At 46.2% G+C, this 18,433-nt stretch overlaps 1 protein-coding gene across 1 annotated transcript; it reads right to left on the reverse strand.

Moving 5' to 3' along the window:
• Positions 1–6,923: 6,923 nt before the first annotated feature.
• CHRAC1 (chromatin accessibility complex subunit 1) lies at positions 6,924–16,535 on the reverse strand. Its single transcript, XM_038760354.1, has 3 exons — positions 16,371–16,535; positions 8,870–8,996; positions 6,924–7,593 (listed from the first exon to the last, which is right to left on the reverse strand). Exons 1-3 carry the CDS (start codon positions 16,518–16,520, stop codon positions 7,493–7,495), a joined length of 378 nt encoding a protein of 125 aa, XP_038616282.1. The 5' UTR covers positions 16,521–16,535; the 3' UTR covers positions 6,924–7,492.
• Positions 16,536–18,433: the final 1,898 nt, after the last annotated feature.

Consider the following 18,433-nt stretch of genomic DNA (forward strand, 5'->3'; position numbering starts at 1 on the left):
TTCAGCACATCTGTGAAATGTCCACTTGCTGTCCAGATTGGTCTAAATGATAGATGTTTTTCAAAGCTAGAACTGCAGTTGATTATTTTTATGAGTTTAGGAAAATGAAGACTGCAATGTGGCCATCTTAAACCAGCCTTTTCCTGACTCCTGGAGAACTCAAAGTGGAAATCTGTTTCCTTCTTGAGTGTGAGGCTGTGGCGCTCTGGGTGGCTGTAGTTCTGGGGCTACCCATTGGCTCTGGTCCTTGGCTTATCTCACCCCCAAAACAATTGCATGGCTTATCTCACCCTGCAAAACAATTGCTACTAAAGTATTTAAGGTATCTGGTTGGGGGTTTGTTGGTGGAGAGAGAGAGAGACAATATGCCAATTAATTGCTTGAGTAGAATTGTTTGGATTTTTTATGAATTGATGTAATTATTGACAGAGGAAAACAGATTTGAGCCATTCCAGCTTCATTGAATCATCTCAGCTCCTACTGCTTTGCAGCCAGCCATGGCCTTCCCAATAGGTTCCCACTAGCCCAGATTGATTTGAGACCGAGTGCTTATTTCTGACCTTTCTGGTCACTGTTTCATCCTGTTGTCTGTAAGGGAGAGTTGATCATTAGCAAACATGAAGGTGCTCTTCACTCTGCCTTCACTCTGCCTCCACTCTGTGCTACGCCAGCCTTGAAAATACCCTTCCAGGCCAGACCAGTAGCAAAGAATGCAGATTTCTTACACTCTGGGCCTCTAACTTTCAAGGCTTCAGACTGTAGGAAGGAAGGAATGTCGCCCCATGAGTAAACTTTTATAGGAGTTTTGTTTTATTTCGCTATCTGTCACCCCCTTGTAGACTGTGAGCCCGTTGTTGGGTAGGGACTGTCTCTATGTGTTGCCGAACTGTACTTTCCAAGCACTTCTGCACACAATAAGTGCTCAATAAATATGATTGAATGAATGAATGAGTAGGAGATCCAGGATTTAAGTGGTGAACTATCCTTGTTTTCCCTCACCACACATCCAGCCTAAGGACGATAAAGACCTCCTCTGTGTAAAGTAGGGCTGGAGCCCTCACTCAACCCCGTGCCTTGGCAAGTTTCTTAGGCTTGAAGCTGCCTTTCAAAATCTTTGCAGGTGGGACATGAGCCCATGCAATCTAACAAATGAAACATTCTACTTTATTTTGCTTGTGTCTGACCTGACTAAACCATTCAGAGTGATTGTTCAGCCCTTATGCTAGGGACCGAGACACTATTTGTTGAAACCCTTAGCAGGAAAATAAGTTATTGAGCGTCTTCTAAGGGTACTCACCTGAGTCCCTGATATACTGCTATTCGAGTCAGACAAAGGTCATCTTTCCTGGGGTGTGGGACATCTTGCAGGAATCAAAAGCAATGCCCCGCCAACTTCATGGACACATAGTGGTTTGGCTCTTGAACCCTGGACATCCCTGATGACCTAGAAGCCCAGTTGACATAATGACAATGGGTTTGCAAAGTGCTTTGGAGGGGCTCAGAAGCAAGATGCCTATGAGATCTAAATAGAACGAGGAAACTGCTGCTTTGGGTCCGGTTTAATCCTTTCTGCCTTGCCTGAGCTTGTTGGATATCTAACTGGTCAGAGGAGCCCAAGAAAAGAGCCCAATTTTCACATATTTGAAATCTTTCTAGGGAAGCAGCGTGGCCTAGTGGGAAAAGCACAGGTAACTAATTTTGGCTCTATCACTGGCTTGCGGTGTGACCTTGAGTAAGTCACTTAACTGCTCTGTGCCTCAGTTACCTCATCTGTTAAATGGGGATTCAATACCTGTTCTCCCTCTTACTTAAACTGTGAGCCCCTTGTGGGATGGACTGTATCTGACGTGATTGCTGATTGTCTTCTATCTACTCCAATGCTTAATACAATGCTTGGCACACAGGGCTAACAATGACCACAATTGCTATTATTATTATTATGAATATTATAATGGCAAATTCTTTGAATCTTAGCAACTCCTTGACCTTCAAAATTAAGCTGTGGCTTAGTTAGAAAAACTAGAGTTTCCCTCCAGCCTTAAAAAACAATATAATGTGGTGAATCGATCTTTCTTATCTCCTTGGCTGACTGCCTGTCAAGTCCTCTGTGCCTGAAAAACCACGTATTTTCAGGCCCCAAGAAGTTGGCTGGAGGAAAGCGTTAGCTAATAAGTTCAGTTGCTTCTCTAAAAATTACACACACACATGCTCTCTCTCTCTCTCTCTCGCTCTCTCTCTCTCTCTCTCTCTCTTTCTCTCTCTCTGTCTCTCTCTCTCACACTCTCTCTCTTCCCACCCCTACCCCCTACCCCCCTTTCATAACTGGGACCAAAATATCAACAATTTATAATACCATATTTGAACTAGTCAAGAATTGTTCATTGTTAAATATAGCTAATGAATGGCAATATATTTTAGAGGAAAATGAGGCAAATATTGCAAATAAAAAGATAGCTCACTGACAGGTAAGAGAATAGGTTTCTGTGCAGTGAAGTAGCTAATTACTTGAATGTAGAATTTAAATCTAGACTCTTCTTACCTCTGGTACTTTGGTTTGTGTAACACGTACTGAGGGGGTTTTTACCCGTGGTTCAGTTTTCTAGTTTTATTTTATTTTTTATAAAATCCAGTAACAAAACTGAACTTGATTTTCATTTGTGTGTGGATTGTTGCCTCTTTTGAGTTTCTCCCCAGAAAAACCATTTTTGATGGCATTTTGAATCAAAATGTTTTACAACCATTACCTTTTTCTAAAGAGCTAAACAGTTGGGGCCTCATTTCAAATGGTACCAAATGTAGACAGACTCATTAGTTCTCTATAACGCTGTCTTGTGCTGGCAGTGGAGATGAACCATACAGTGTGTGTTTTGTAAAACCAAGATTTCTTGCATGAGCTGATATTTATAAACAGGAGTTTCTCTGTATAATTTTCATATGCTATCTGGATTGTAAAACTGACTAGAACTCATTTCTCATTGCAGTATCATTCTGGGGTTTCATGTAGGTGTCATGCAGTTTCATTGCATGCATCCCGGATCTATTCATAGCTTGTTTGCGTGATGTTATGTGGTAATGTCACTATAGATTAAGCATTAAGAAGATATTAAATTTGTAGATGTCTGGGTATGCCAAGGTGGTAGCTTGAGGTTTCATTTTTCCAGTGAAGATAATATGCTACAAAAGGGCTTCTCGTGTGAGAAAGGGAAGTTTATAGAGGGACTGTGACCCCCGTAGCCTGTCAGCTGGCACCGTTTCTTCATGTAAAATGGACTCTTGTGCCGCACTTGTCAAGTCATCAAAGTCCGCAAAGTTCCAGATTCTTCTGAGATTGTTTAATGGGTCACTTGTTTATTTTTGTTTGAATTGAGAGATACGATGTGATGTGCATAACCTGGTTAACCCTGCTCAAGTTCTAAGCATTCTTCAGGTAGTGCCATTGGTTTTTTTGTTTGTTTTGTGTGTGTGTGTGTGTGTGTGTGTGTGTGTGTGATCGACAGGGAAGAAAAGCAACCAACCACCTGCCGCCGCCACCACTACCATTTTAAATAAGAAACAAATTAAGTGGAGGGGACCCAGCTTTCTTTCCAGTGTGGAGCTACCTCAAAGAGTCGGGTGCTATTTGCTAAACGTCAATCACGTTGGAATAAGTGACCAAACAGCAAGGTGATTTTTCTGGAAGCAGCCGGGATTCCTTTCAAAATAACAAGGTTGTGGTTTGAGTTCTTTATTCTTCGTGCCTTTGTGTTGAATCAGTGCATGTGAAAACTGGCAATTATGGACTTTAACAGCCAGTGGCAGTGGAATTAAATTGCTTTGCCTAAAAACCATGAAATGTTCAGTGTCCCAGCAGAATCCTTGTGAGAAAGAAAAAAAGTATCTGTAAATTGACATTTCTCAAACCGTAAATTTGAAACTCTTCTATGCACTCTCTACAGTGAACCCTTTACTGCCTGTGCAGTAAAGAAATCCACAAAGAAACCCCAAAGTCCTTGTTTAGCCACGGATGTCCACGTCCTCCCCCGTCCAATTTTGACACCAGGTGCTAGATGGCAGCAAAATTGGCGGTGGATTCTATATTCCATCTTCTTCCTTTCCTAAACTCTGTGTGTAGGAGGGGCCAGTGAAATGGATAAAAGGAAATGGGAGGAGGGAGGCAAAGGACCCGGAAAATGCAAACTCCCGGAGCGTCAGCCATAGATAATCGGGAGTTGACTGTACAGACAGAGCGGAGACTCTTGGTTATTGCGAGGAAACAGATGTCCTTGTACCGGGATGGCACTCGGACTACTCATCATTCCAAGTATCATTTGGAATCTTGGGAACTCTTGCTTCAGTGCTGTGCACACAGTAAGCGCTCAATAAATACGATTGATTGTATGCTTATGCCTAGTGTGATGGGGAAAATAAAATTGGAAGGAGAATTTTTTCTGCACACTTTTGTATTTGACAAGTTTACAATTCTGTTTTTCTACTCTGTGTCTCTTTTTACTTAAAAGTCTTTCGGGAACTCTTATGTTGCAATACAACTACTCTCTTTGGAACTTCGAAGAGTTTGACTTTCTACCAGTAACTAGTACCGAATAGGACACTTTCTGGGTAGCGTCGGGTTTGACCGTTTTCAAAAGATCGAGGTGGGAGTTGAGAGAACCAACATTCCTTAGTGGCTGAATTTTCTGCAGATACTCAAATCCGGGGGTATTGTGTGCCCCATGACATGTTTTTATAAAACTGCTCCATCAGGGCTATACTAAGCTTGATTTTGTAAAGAGTAAATCATTCTTTGATATGCTGCATAGAAATGATCAGCATTGTTGCACTTTCTCAGTAATATTGAATGCCCTACTATTCGCTTCTTGTAAGGACTTTAAATTAGTATTTTTTAACTTTACAGTAGAACCTTTGGTCAGATGATGAAATCTATTATAGGTACCTCAAGAAAAAAAGCCTGAATATGCTGCATTTTGTTCCTCTTTTCCATGTAGCATTTTGTGTGCTTTCATTCTTTTGTTGACCATAGTAATTGCTGTGTGTTTGTGTGTGTGTATGTGTGTGCTTGAGTGTTGCTTTTAAGACCCCAGTAGGATTTTTAAAGACCCTTTTTTTCCTTTTTTCAAATTCACCTTCTAAGGATGTAGTACCTTTTTTTACTTGTTTAATGCAGTAGCTGGTCCAAAGTTTCTCTGCTTTGAATGGGGGCACTGGGGGAGAATTGGGAAATTATACTTTACTCAAGACTAAAAGAAAAGGAATCTGCATTTATCAGTGGACAATAATATTCCCAATTATTCTTGTTTGTGCTGTTTTCGTGAGTCTTTTCTCAATGTTGGCAAGGAGCCAGGAGTTTTGCTTCCAAATTAAAAAAATAGAAATCATTCGTTATATTAGAATTTTTACCAACATTTGACATAGGTCTTTTGATGGGGCCGTGACTTCAAAGGTTGTTGGTGCCTGGCTTGCTCAACATGGCTTCATCGAAGCCCAGCTGTATTCTCCTCTCTCAGCATCCCCCTCTCCCTCCTTTCTCCATCCCCCACTTAAATCACTGTGGGCGGGGAAAATGCCTGCCAACTCTGTTGTATTCTCCCAAGCGCTCAGTACAGTGCTCTGCACACAGTAAGTGCTCAGTGAATACCATTGAATGTCCATGGGGAATAGTCTTTATTGAGGGAAGATTAACTGGTGCAGAAAGCTAGAAGGCTGTGAAGTTGAGTGTCTAGGGCCGTGTTTCACCTTAGATGGGTCCTTTCGAGTTTGTTTTGCAGCTTCCTAGGTAAAATAGTTTGCACTACTTTTGCAATAAATTCATGGAAAAACTAACAGTTACTTTCTGTTTTGTTTCTTACTGTGTGTGTGTGTAAATATAAAACTAATACTGAAGAATCAGCATAGTGTTTTTCACCCATGCGTAACTCATAAAAAGCTCAAAATGCCGTAAACCCTGACAAAATATGATGTGAATGATATTTTCTAAAAGTTATTTTGTATGGTGTCAATTTTGTTTGGCCTCTCAAAGTATGTCAGCAGAAAATAAAATCCCTCATCTTTACTAGTGTCTCTCCTCTTGCTTTGTGCTGTGACCTGTTCCACGGTGAAACTCCGGTTGCTACGGAGCACATGGGCCTTCTGTCCAGCGGTCTGCCCTCCAGCCTTGGGGGTGGACGGGTAGGGCTTCGTGGGAGCACCCTGGAACCTCTGGGTGATGGTTTTGTTGAAAACCTGAAGCCCACCCAATCCTCGCACACCTCTCTCAGTGACTGTGAGTGGGGGAAGGGGAAAGGCACGGGTGAGTCTCCCGGCACCAGGGACGGCCACAGATCAAATCCCAAGAGTTCGGGACCCAAACCCGACTGTACGCCCAGACAAGGGGGGCCTCGACAGAGTGAGCAAGAGCTGCTGGGCAGGGGCGATGTCTTCTTCCATTTGTGTCAGACTTGGGAAAATAAGATTGAATTGGTCCCATCAGCTGCAGCTCAACTCAAGCTAGTTTCCTGGGGCCTGACACAGATGGATTTTTAAACCTTCAGGGGTGGGGGCCCCAAGTTAGGCAGAGCCCTGAGGGGGTTGAAGAGTGCAGAGGGGAGGGGAAAACCTGCCCTCCTCCTTTCTTTTCCCTTCCTGCTTACCCAGCTTGGCTACTCTGATGAAAACTGGGTAGCAAAACTCTTTCCAACTTTGGGGAAACACTGAACAGCCCTTAGCAGACAGGCGAGATATCAAACAGACTTATCCCCCCTCCAGAAGCCCAGCCCAAGGGGATTCGGGAATGAGAAGGGTGGTAGCAGCAACTGGGCTTTGCAGGGAAGGGGAGGGGATCAAAGGCCTTTAGTATGTCGGATCACTGGCTGTTCTGAGAGCGAGGTGCCAAAAGCCTCCCGCCAACATGGTCACGAAGAACAATGAGGCAGCTTTGGCTCAAGGGAAAATCTCATTTTACCAAACATTTTATTGGAAAGAAACTATTATACACCATCTCTAAAAAATACAAAAATGGCAAAAATTATACTGTACAGTTAAAAAAATATTCATTTTTGTCCAACAGCAAAATTACATTTTCTTGTTATACAGAACCTGGTACTGTAGGATCCAGTTCATGCCCCCTTCAGCTGCTTAACTGGTAAGGCAGATGCCGCTCCAAGAAAGACAGTCCAGAATACACACACGTAACAATGACTTCAGTTTGAGAAGTACTCAGAGGACACTCAAAATTGCACGGGTTAAGGGAAAGGCCAGCCCCATTTCCCTTAACGCTGAGGGGTCGGCTGCCCGGGGCTGCTGCTGCTGTGTTGAAGGGCCCCCGCCGCCTCACCCATTTCAGGCCACTGCCCAGGACCCAAACCATAGTACGTGCCAGGTTTTAGCCAGAAAAGAAGAAGAAATGATCCCGGCTGGAGTCTTTCTTGGAGAAGCGAGAGACGAGACACACTGAGCCAGAAGCAGGGTGCGTGGGGAGACGGCGCCAGCGAGGTGAGTTTTTTGAAATGGGGCTGCGTCCTTAGGATGCCGCTTCTTCGTCTTCCTCCTCTCCCTCTCCTCCTCCCTTCTCCTCTAACATTTTTAGGTATTTACTAGCTAAAATCTTCTTTGGTAATATATCTAAAAGAGACAAAACTTGTTTTACCAGTAGGCTCCTCGTGTAGCTGTGCAAATAAGCTTGTCTTCCCAGAAGCTCCTAGGATCTTCTAAAGAAAGAACGCATTGTGGAGAAGGAAGCTAGTCCCATTACAAAGGGATGGAAGAAGCACCTTAAATGGTCAGACGGTTGCTGTAGCCACGCACACATCCCCACCCCCTCAGTCTGTTATCTCCCCTAAAGGTGGCTGTGGGCCCAGTAGCTTCAGCACCCTGCGTGCGCACAGTGGCTGCCCAATCAGTACTATGGCACGAGGAGTGGGCACAATTGGGAGCCCCCGTGAATGCTGGGCAATAACTGAGAAGTCTTACTTGCTTTCCCATCTATTCATTTGTACATTCAATCGTACTTATTGAGCGCTTACTGTGGGCAGGGCACTGTACTAAGCACTTACGAAGTACAAATCGGCAACATATAGAGAGGGTCCCTACCCAACAATGGGCTCACAGTCTAGGAGGGGGAGACAGACGACAAAACAAAACATCTAGCCAGGGTCTGTTCACACCATTCTGGGAAGGAGCCCAGGGGGTTGGAAAAGGATCGTAACTTTCTACGGACAGTGAAGCTGAGCTGCCCAGAAAGATCCAGCAAAGGCCAGTTTCCAACCGTGCAAGCAGCAGGGGTGGACAGTTGGGAGACCAGACAAGCTAACCTGGCAGGTGGCATTAAGAGCTCGGCTCAGCAGCCCCCGGCCCCCTGGAGTACCGTCAGGCTGTCTAAGCGGTGGCTCTGCCAGGAGCTGACAAACCTGAAGCCAAGCTGGCTCCACGACTGCTCTTCCGCGCCCCCGGGGACCCCTCCCACCACCACCTCCTGACAATAATATTAACAAGAGTGGTATCTGTTCAAGCTCATGTGCAACACACAGTACCAAAAGCTGGGTTACATACAAGATCGTCAGGTTGGACACAGTCCCTGCCCCATGTGGGGCTCACAATCCGAGAAGAAGGGAGAACAAATATTGAATCTTCATTTTATAAATGAGGAAATGGACACAGAAGTGACTTGCTCAAGTTCATACGGCAGGCAAGTGGCAGGCCTGGGATTAGAACCCATGTCCTCTGACTCCCAAGTCCTCTAGGCCACTCTGCTTCTCAGCTCCCCGCTCTCTCCCTCCAGGTCACCTCCCTGTCTCTCCCAACGCCACACTGTGCCACCCCATCTGGGAAGGGCCCCTGCGAGGGATGGGCAGCCTGTCCATCGTGCACTGGGCAATAGCGGCATTCTAGAGCTTCATACCTGCGAGAAACTGAAATGTTTCCGACTCATCGGCCGTGTTGGATAAGTCGCTGTAGGTGAGGGATTTTGTTTCTTTCCCGCTGCCGTGTTTGTAGGAATAGGTGGCCAGATACTGAACGAAGAGCTCCTGAAACAAGGTAAGCAACCGAAACAATCCAATTTGGAAAACGGACTGGGATCGCATCGCGGGGACATTTTTACGGCCACCCATCCACCCAGGAGCATGGAGACCGTCAGCCCCCAAATGGCTCCGACCCTCACATTACATCGCAAGGCACGAGACCAAGCAGGGGCAGGCGGAACTATAGGGGATCAACCGTCATTCACCAGCTTGGGCCACTGACGATGCAGGCGTTGCCCATTTCCTTCGGCCCCTCCTGGCAGCAGCAAGAGACATAATGAGCGAAGGAAACCTGCACACGATGTTGACCTACACTGTCTGAGCAGACCCCACCTGAGGCGGGACGACGGAGTCAAGCGGGGAGAGCGAGTGTCGCCAGCACTAACCAGAGACCAGGAGGAGGCAGACACCGTCCAACATCTTGGAATTATCACTACTGGCCCTCAGATGGACTGTGCTGTTTGTTTCCAAAATCCTCAGGGTGGGGAGGATGGGTTGGAGGGAGGCACTGTTGCACTCCCCACCCACCCCCGCCCTACCTCCTTCCTCTCCCCACAGCACCTGTATATATGTTTGTACAGATTGATTACTCTATTTTACTTGTACATATTTACTATTTTATTGATTTTATTTTGTTAATATGTTTTGTTTTGTTTGTCTCCCCCTTCTAGACTGTGAGCCCACTGTTGGGTAGGGACCGGCTCTATATGTTGCCAACTTGTACTTCCCAAGCGCTCAGTATAATGCTCTGCACACAGTAAGCGGTCAATAAATATGATTGAATGAATGAATGAATGAATGAATCTCAGGGGCTCCCCGCTGGAAGTACACTTCTACCTGCTCCCTGGAACAGGCCCCTCCCTATTAATCCAAGCTTCAGATCTCCGTGGGTCACGTCCTCCTGTGCCAGCCCACTGAAATGCTCTCCTTGGGACAGATGCTAAAGCAGGCCAGGTGGCTAGTTGGCTCCTCTCTTCTTGTTCACCGTGCCCAAGAGTTCACCAAAGAGCCTAGCCATCTGCTGGAGCCCCAGGCCAAGAGAAGGCATTAGGCAGGTGTTTAACTCTTTGAACATGACCTCCGAGTCTCTCATTTTGCACACTCAAGGGGCTTGCGGCAAGACCATGCTTGGAATTAAATTCAGTGGTCTGGAATGACGGAGAACTCAGAAGCTGGGTAAGCTTGAGGAACTGACAGGAAAGACTGAAGCAAGGTGCATTTGGGGAGGCCTGGGGGCTAAAGATTATTGGGGTTGGGGGACAGGAGAAGAGACAGAAGACAGTTGGAAGGGTCAGGAAAAGGATATCGTATTTTCATTTTCATGCATCCTTCAAAAAATGTAGTTTTCAACCAATTAATCATAAACGAGTGCCTCCTGGGCCAAGCACTGTTCTAAGCATTTGGGAGAGTACAAACAGAAGCCAAAGATATATATGATCGTAAGTGTACTGGGTGGAGAGAACACTGACCTGAGGAAAATAAAATTAGCCAGGAGGTGCCAGCCAGACCCTTGGGACACGAGAAGCACTGTCTTATATGCATGGACAGATGTGTTTAGTCTAAATGTAGGTCAGGCCAGTCACCTTAAATTATGACCAGGAAAAATCCTGGAAGAAGTCAATCCATTTCTAAACACTTCGAAGGTTCAGAGGGTCCAGAACAGAACAGCATCACATTAGCTGCCCGGGTGAGTGGCCAGCAGGGCCTGCCTCAGGAAATTAGTTTCATCTAGGGAGAGGCAAGCTACTCCCAAGTGTCTAGGCTATTTGATCCACAGTAGCTGGGCCTCAGGAGGAGCTACAGTTTTGGTAGCCTCCTACCCAGCCCTCCCAACTACCCCCCGTCACTCCCCCAGCCCTTCCTCCATCACCCAATCCTTTCCAGTGCTGTAGAAGACAAAGAGATCATCCCCTCTTCAGCCTTCCCCACTGCATCCACTCTCTGACTTTCCTTCCCAAGGCCCACTTCTCTCTGTGGTCTCTTCCCTGGCTTCTTCCTCCTCTTCCTTCCCCACCCTCTGAAGTCCCTCCGTTGCTTCTTTCTCCTGTCGTCCCTAATCCCTCCAATTTCACTTCTCTGTCTTGGAACACATTTCCTTAGCTTCCTCTAGTCCCGTCTTTGCTCCCTCTCCCAAGAACCTCTGCAACAGGAAGATACACTTTGGCATAAGATCCTCAAAGAAATAGACTGTCCCTCCCCGCTTGTCACCTATGCAGGGTCTTACCCGGACAAGATGGAGCCTGTAGAGAGCCCCCAGCCCCATTTCTCCCACCTTTGCCTAGCATAGGTGTGGTAAACTGCACTTCCTGCACATATAATGACAGACAAAGCGAAACTAGCCACCTTGTGCAAATCCACTCACACCCATCTTCTTTTAGCTCCCGAGTATGAGAGTGATGGATCTCACAGACCAATTGGAAGCAATGGGTAGAAGACAGCTTCGCTTGAGAAAGCTGCTGATCTCAGCCCTCAGGCGCTCCCCCATCCATATAAAGAGATTCAGGGTGGCCTAAGGCAGAGGGCTTGGCCTAGTGGACTGAGCCCAGGCCTTGGGTTCTAATCCTGATTCCACCACTTGTCTGCTCTGAGACCTTGGGCAAGTTACTTAACTTCTCTGTGCCTCAGTTCCCTCATCCGTAAAACGGGGATTAAGGCTGTGAGTCTCATGTGGGACAGGAACTGTGTCCAACCTGATTATCTTGTACCTATCCCAGCGCTTGGTGCCTAGCACAGAGAACTTAAATACCATTATTATTATTATTATTATTATTATTATTATTATTACTGTTTGCTAATTCTGAACTGTCCCTGGTTCTGTTCCACGCGGCCCATCATCCTATGACCATCACTGCTGCCCTCTGGCCTCTGTTGGGGCAGGCAGCAGAGTCCAGGTTGGTAAAAAGCACGGCCCCCTGACATCTCCCATGGCCTTTTTGATGTGTGTGGGCAGCAGGCTGCCTAAAGAACTGAATCCGGGCCGGCATTCAGTTCTGTGTCACCGGCGGTGACCTTCGGTTGGGGTTCCCTGCCACAACACCTGGCTCTGTCGTAGCCTTGCTGTTCAACCCACTGTGCCGGGCTGTTCGCTAAAGAGGCTCACAGACACCTCTGCACGTCTCAGTCACGCGCCCGGGGCAACTTTTCAATGGCTGCTTCCCGGACTTGGGGTGACCGTCAATGCCCCGGCAGCAGGAGAGTTTCCTGTGGGATTCATTCAATCGTATTTATTGAGCGCTCACTGTGTGCGGAGCACTGGGCTGGGCGCTTGTTCGGGATCGTTAGCCTAGTGGAACAGCGGCGCCCAAGTCCCTTTGGCACCGTCCAGTTTGGCCGCGCTGAGCAAACCGAACATCCCATGTCCGTTTGGGAAGCAGCGAGGACTAGTGGGCAGAGCACTGGCCTGGGAAGCAAAAGGTCATGGGTTCTAATCCCGGATCCGCCCCTCGTCTGCTGTGTGACCTCGGGCAAGTCCCTTCACTTTCCTTTCACTTTCACTTTGAAGCAGCGTGGCTCAGTGGTAAGAGCACGGGCTTTGGAGCCAGAGGTGATGGGTTCGAATCCCGGCTCCGCCACGTCTGCTGTGTGACCTTGGGCAAATCACGCAACTTCTCTGAGCCTCAGTTACCTCATCTGTAAAATAGGGGTTGACTGTGAGCCCCACATGGGACAACCTGATCGCCCTGTATCCCCTAGCGCTTAGAACAGTGCTTTGCACATAGTAAGCGCTTAAGAAATGCCATTATTTATTTTTATTTATTTATTTTATTTTTCCTGTGCCTCCGGTGCCTCCTCTGTAAAACGGGGATGAAGAAACCGTGAGCCCCACGAGGGACAATCTGATTGCCTTGTCTCTGCCCCGGTGCTTAGAAGAGTGCTTGGCACAGACTAAGCGCTTAACAATTACCAAAAAAACCCTTAAAAAAACCGCTTGACGCAGAGTAAGCACTTAACACGACCATAACATCCGCCTGCTAAGCCTGGGGACCCAGGCGGCTCAACATCATTCCACCGAGTGAGTCCCCTTGCTCTCAGCGCTGTCCCCCTCCACCGGTCCCCTCCCCTCCAATCAATCAATCAATCATATTTATTGAGCGCTGACTGTGTGCACAGCACTGTACTAAGCACTTGGGAAGTACAAGTTGGCAACATACAGAGACAGTCCCTACCCAATAGTGGGCTCACAGTCTAAAAACCTAAAAGTCCAAAGAGTTGGAGAGCACTTTTGCTAAGCATTTCGGAAAGCATTTATGCTGTAAGGTTACTGTGGGCAGGGAATGGGTCTATCGTGGTATTTGTACTCTCCCAAGCCTCAGTTCCCTCCTCTGTAAAATGGGGATTAAGACTGTGAGCCCCACGTGGGACAACCTGATCATCTTGTATTCCCCCAGCGCGTAGAACAGTGCTGGGCAATCAATCAATCAATCGTATTTATTGAGCGCTTACTGTGTGCAGAGCACTGTACTAAGCGCTTGGGAAGTACAAGTTGGCAACATATAGAGATGGTCCCTACCCAACAGTGGGCTCACAGTCTAGAAGGGGGAGACAGAGAACAAAACCAAACATATTAACAAAATAAAATAAATAGAATAGATATGTACAAGTAAAATAAATAAATAAATGGAGTAATAAATCTGTACAAACATATATACATATATACAGGTGCTATGGGGAAGGGAAGGAGGTAAGACAGGGGGGAGAGGAACCAGTCCGAAGGGTCCCTCAACAACCTCCACCCCGGGTGATGTCAGGTGTCCCACGAGAGGTGGTCTTCCCTCTCCCCGGCAAAGAGAAAGGGGGTCATCCTAGGGACGGATAATAGTAATAATAATAATAATAGCATTTGTTTAGGCCTTACTACGTACCAAGCCCTGTTCTAAGCGCTGGTGTACCTACAAGATAATTCGGTTGGCTTAATGGAAAGAGCCCAGGCCTGGGAGTCCCAGGATGTGGGTTCTAATCCCGGCTCTGCCGCTTTTTTGGTCCGCTGTGTGACCTTGGGCAAGCCACTTCACTTTTCTGTGCCTCAGTTCCCTTATTCTCGCCTGTCCTGCCATCGACCCCCAGCCCACGTCATCCCCCGGGCCTGGAATGCCCTCCCTCTGCCCACTCGCCAAGCTAGTTCTCTTCCTCCCTTCAAGGCCCTACTGAGAGCTCACTTCCTCCAGGAGGCCTTCCCAGACTGAGCCCCTTCCTTCCTCTCCCCCTCGTCCCCCTCTCCATCCCCCCATCTTACCTCCTTCCCTTCCCCACAGCCCCTGTATATATGTACATATGTTTGTACATATTTATTACTCTATTTATTTTACCTGTACCTATCCTATTTATTTTATTTTGTTAGTATGTTTGGTTTTGTTCTCCGTCTCCCCCTTTTAGACTGTGAGCCCACTGCTGGGTAGGGACTGTCTCTATATGTTGCCAACTTGGACTTCCCAAGCGCTTAGTCCAGCGCTCTGCACACAGTAAGCGCTCAATAAATACGATTGATTGATTGATTGACTGGGATGGCACAGCTTCTCTTTGACTCACAGAATTTGCAGTGCCATCAGCTTTCCCCAAATCCGAGTTCTCCCACCAGCACGTCCAGACTCCTAGGGATAGAGCTCCAGATTTCCAACTGCTAGTTCAGTCTGATGTCCATCATCATCCGAAAACATTGATCTGCCACGAATGACGCATATGACGCCGTAGGGGCATCCAGTAATCTTACAAAGCTAGAAGGTGAAGGCACACAAAGAGGCAACTGCAAGCGCTCAATAGATCATCATCATCATCATCAATCGTATTTATTGAGCGCTTACTGTGTGCAGAGCACTGTACTAGGCGCTTGGGAAGTACAAATTGGCAACATATAGAGACAGTCCCTACCCAATAGTGGGCTCACAGTCTAAAAGGGGGAGACAGAGAACAAAACCAAACATACTAACAAAATAAAATAAATAGGATAGATATGTACAAAAAATAAATGAATAGAGTAATAAATACGCACAAACATATATACATATATACAGGTGCTGTGGGGAAGGTATATATGCTTGTACGTATTACTCTATTCATTTTACTTGTACATATTTTTCTATTTATTTTATTTGGTTTATATGTTTGTTTTGTTGTCCGTCTCCCCCTTCTAGACTGTGAGCCCACTGTTGGGTAGGGACCGTCTCTAGATGTTGCCAAAACTTGGACTTCCCAAGAGCTTAGTCCAGTGCTCCGCACACAGTAAGCGCTCAATAAATACGATTGAATGAATGAATAGGTATATATGTTTGTACATATTTATTACTCTATTCATTTTACTTGTACGTATCTATTCTATTTGGTTTATATGTTTGTTTCGTTGTCCGTCTCCCCCTTCTAGACTGTGAGCCCGCTGTTGGGTAGGGACCGTCTCTAGATGTGGCCAAAACTTGTTCCCAAGCGCTTAGTCCAGCGCTCCGCACACAGTAAGCGCTCAATCAATCAATCAATCGTATTTATTGAGCGCTTCCTGTGTGCGGAGCGCTGGACTAAGCGCTTGGGAAGTCCAAGTTTTGGCAACATCTAGAGACGGTCCCTACCCAACAGTGGGCTCACAGTCTTAAAAGAGCCCACAGTCAATAAATATGATTGATTGATTGAAAAAACGGGGGTGAAGCCTGGGAGCCCCACGTGGGACAACCGGATTGCCTCGGGTGCGCTTAACAAATACCATCATTATTACTATTACGCCAAGCTAGCTCTCTTCCTCCCTTCAAGGCCCTGCAGAGAGCTCACCTCCTCCAAGAGGCCTTCCCAGACTGAGCCCCTTCCTTCCTCTCCCCCTCGTCCCCCTCTCCATCCCCCCATCTTACCTCCTTCCCTTCCCCACAGCACCTGCATAGATGTATATATGTTTGTACATATTTATTACTCTATGTATTTATTTTACCTGTACATACCTATCCTATTTAATTTATTTTGTTAGTCTGTTTGGTTTTGTTCTCCGTCTCCCCCTTTTAGACCGCGAGCCCACTGTTGGGTAGGGACTGTCTCAGGATGTTGCCAATTTGTACTTCCCAAGCGGTTAGTACAGTGCTCTGCACGCAGTAAGCGCTCAATCAATACGATTGATGATGATATGTATATATGTCTGTACATATTTATTACTCTATTTACTTTACTTGTACATATCTATCCTATTTATTTTATTTTGTTAGTCTGTTTGGTTTTGTTCTCCGTCTCCCCCTTTTAGACCGCGAGCCCACTGTTGGGTAGGGACTGTCTCTGTATGTTGCCAGTTTGGACTTCCCAAGCGCTTAGTACAGTGCTCTGCACATAGTGAGCGCTCAATAAATACGATTGATCGATTAACAGAAGCCATCAGGCACCCGGCACGGCCTGAGGGGAAGCGGGCTGAGGGCCTACCGTGGCCTTGGCGGTGAGCACCAGGGCCTCCTGGTTGATGCTGGACACGTCGGGGGAGCTCTTCATGATCACCCGGACGCGGGACAAGGGCAGGGACACCAGCCTCTGGGCCGCACCCCTCTCGCCTTGGCCTCCCAACCCGTCCGCCATCTTCCCTCCCTCTTCCTCCTCCTCCTCCTCCTCCTCAACTCCTAAACCGCGTTGAGGGAGGCGCCCCCCATTCTCCCGCGCGCGCCCTGCTCCCTGGGAGTTGTAGTTTCGCCTGGTGAGGCGAGGCGGGCCGAACACCGTGGATCCCGTGATCATCCTCAATCGTATTTATTGAGCGCTTACTGTGTGCAGACCACTGTACTAAGCGCTTGGGAAGTCCAAGTTGGCAACATCTAGAGACAGCCCCTACCCAACAGGGGGCTCACAGTCTAAAAGGGGGAGACGGAGAACAAAACCAGACTAACAAAATAAAATAAATAGAATAGATATGTACAAGTAAAATAGAGTAATAAATATGTACAGACATATATACATATCATCATCATCATCAATCGTATTTATTGAGCGCTTGCTGCGCGCAGAGCACTGGACTAAGCGCTTGGGAAGTACAAGTTGGCAACATCTAGAGACAGTCCCTATCCAACAGGGGGCTCACAGTCTAAAAGGGGGAGACGGAGAACAAAACCAAACAGACTAACAAAATAAAATAAATAGAATAGATATGTACAAGTAAAATAGAGTAATAAATATGTACAGACATATATACATATCATCATCATCATCAATCGTATTTATTGAGCGCTTGCTGCGCGCAGAGCACTGGACTAAGCGCTTGGGAAGTCCAAGTTGGCAACATCTAGAGACAGTCCCTACCCACCAGTGGGCTCACAGTCTAAAAGGGGGAGACGGAGAACAAAACCACAGACTAACAAAATAAAATAAATAGAATAGATATGTACAAGTAAAATAGAGTAATAAATATGTACAGACATATATACATATCATCATCATCATCAATCGTATTTATTGAGCGCTTGCTGCGCGCAGAGCACTGGACTAAGCGCTTGGGAAGTCCAAGTTGGCAACATCTAGAGACAGTCCCTACCCACCAGTGGGCTCACAGTCTAAAAGGGGGAGACGGAGAACAAAACCACAGACTAACAAAATAAAATAAATAGAATAGGTATGTACAAGTAAAATAGAGTAATAAATATGTACAGACATATATACATATCATCATCATCATCAATCGTATTTATTGAGCGCTTGCTGCGCGCAGAGCACTGGGCTAAGCGCTTGGGAAGTACAAATTGGCAACATCTAGAGACAGTCCCTACCCAACAGGGGGCTCACAGTCTAAAAGGGGGAGACGGAGAACAAAACCAAACAGACTAACAAAATAAAATAAATAGAATAGATATGTACAAGTAAAATAGAGTAATAAATATGTACAGACATATATACATATCATCATCAATCGTATTTATTGAGCGCTTACTGCGCGCGGAGCACTGGACTAAGCGCTTGGGAAGTCCAAATTGGCAACATCTAGAGACAGTCCCTACCCACCAGTGGGCTCACAGTCTAAAAGGGGGAGACGGAGAACAGAACCAAACAGACTGACAAAATAAAATAAATAGAATAGATAGGTACGAGTAAAATAAATAAATAAATAAATAGAGTAATAAATCTGTACAGACATATATACATATATACAGGTGCTGTGGGGAAGGGAAGGAGGGAAGATGGGGGGGTGGGAGACGGACAACGCAACAAACATATAAACCAAATAAAGTAAATAGAATAAATATGTACAAGTAAAATCAATCCATCAATCGTATTTATTGAGCGCTTACTATGTGCAGAGCGCTGTACTAAGCGCTTGGGAAGTACAAATTGGCAACATATAAAGACAGTCCCTACCCAACAGTGGGCTCACAGTCTAAAAGGGGGAGACAAAACCAAACAGACTAACAAAATAAAATAAATAGAATAGATATGTACAAGTAAAATACAGTAATAAATATGTACAGACATATATACATAGCATCATCATCATCATCAATCGTATT

Source organism: Tachyglossus aculeatus, chromosome 18, assembly GCF_015852505.1.
Source record: "Tachyglossus aculeatus isolate mTacAcu1 chromosome 18, mTacAcu1.pri, whole genome shotgun sequence".
Lineage (NCBI taxonomy): Eukaryota > Metazoa > Chordata > Mammalia > Monotremata > Tachyglossidae > Tachyglossus > Tachyglossus aculeatus.

What these genes read in the sequence shown, in the direction of transcription:
- CHRAC1 (XM_038760354.1), bottom strand. Translation starts at nt 16,520, where the DNA reads ATGGCGGACGGGTTGGGAGGCCAAGGCGAGAGGGGTGCGGCCCAGAGG. An exon ending in TGCTCACCGCCAAGGCCACG is followed by an intron (nt 8,997 to 16,370) that starts GTAGGCCCTCAG and finishes ACCTTGTTTCAG; the next exon opens with GAGCTCTTCGTTCAGTATCT. An exon ending in AACATTTCAGTTTCTCGCAG is followed by an intron (nt 7,594 to 8,869) that starts GTATGAAGCTCT and finishes TGTCTCTTTTAG; the next exon opens with ATATATTACCAAAGAAGATT.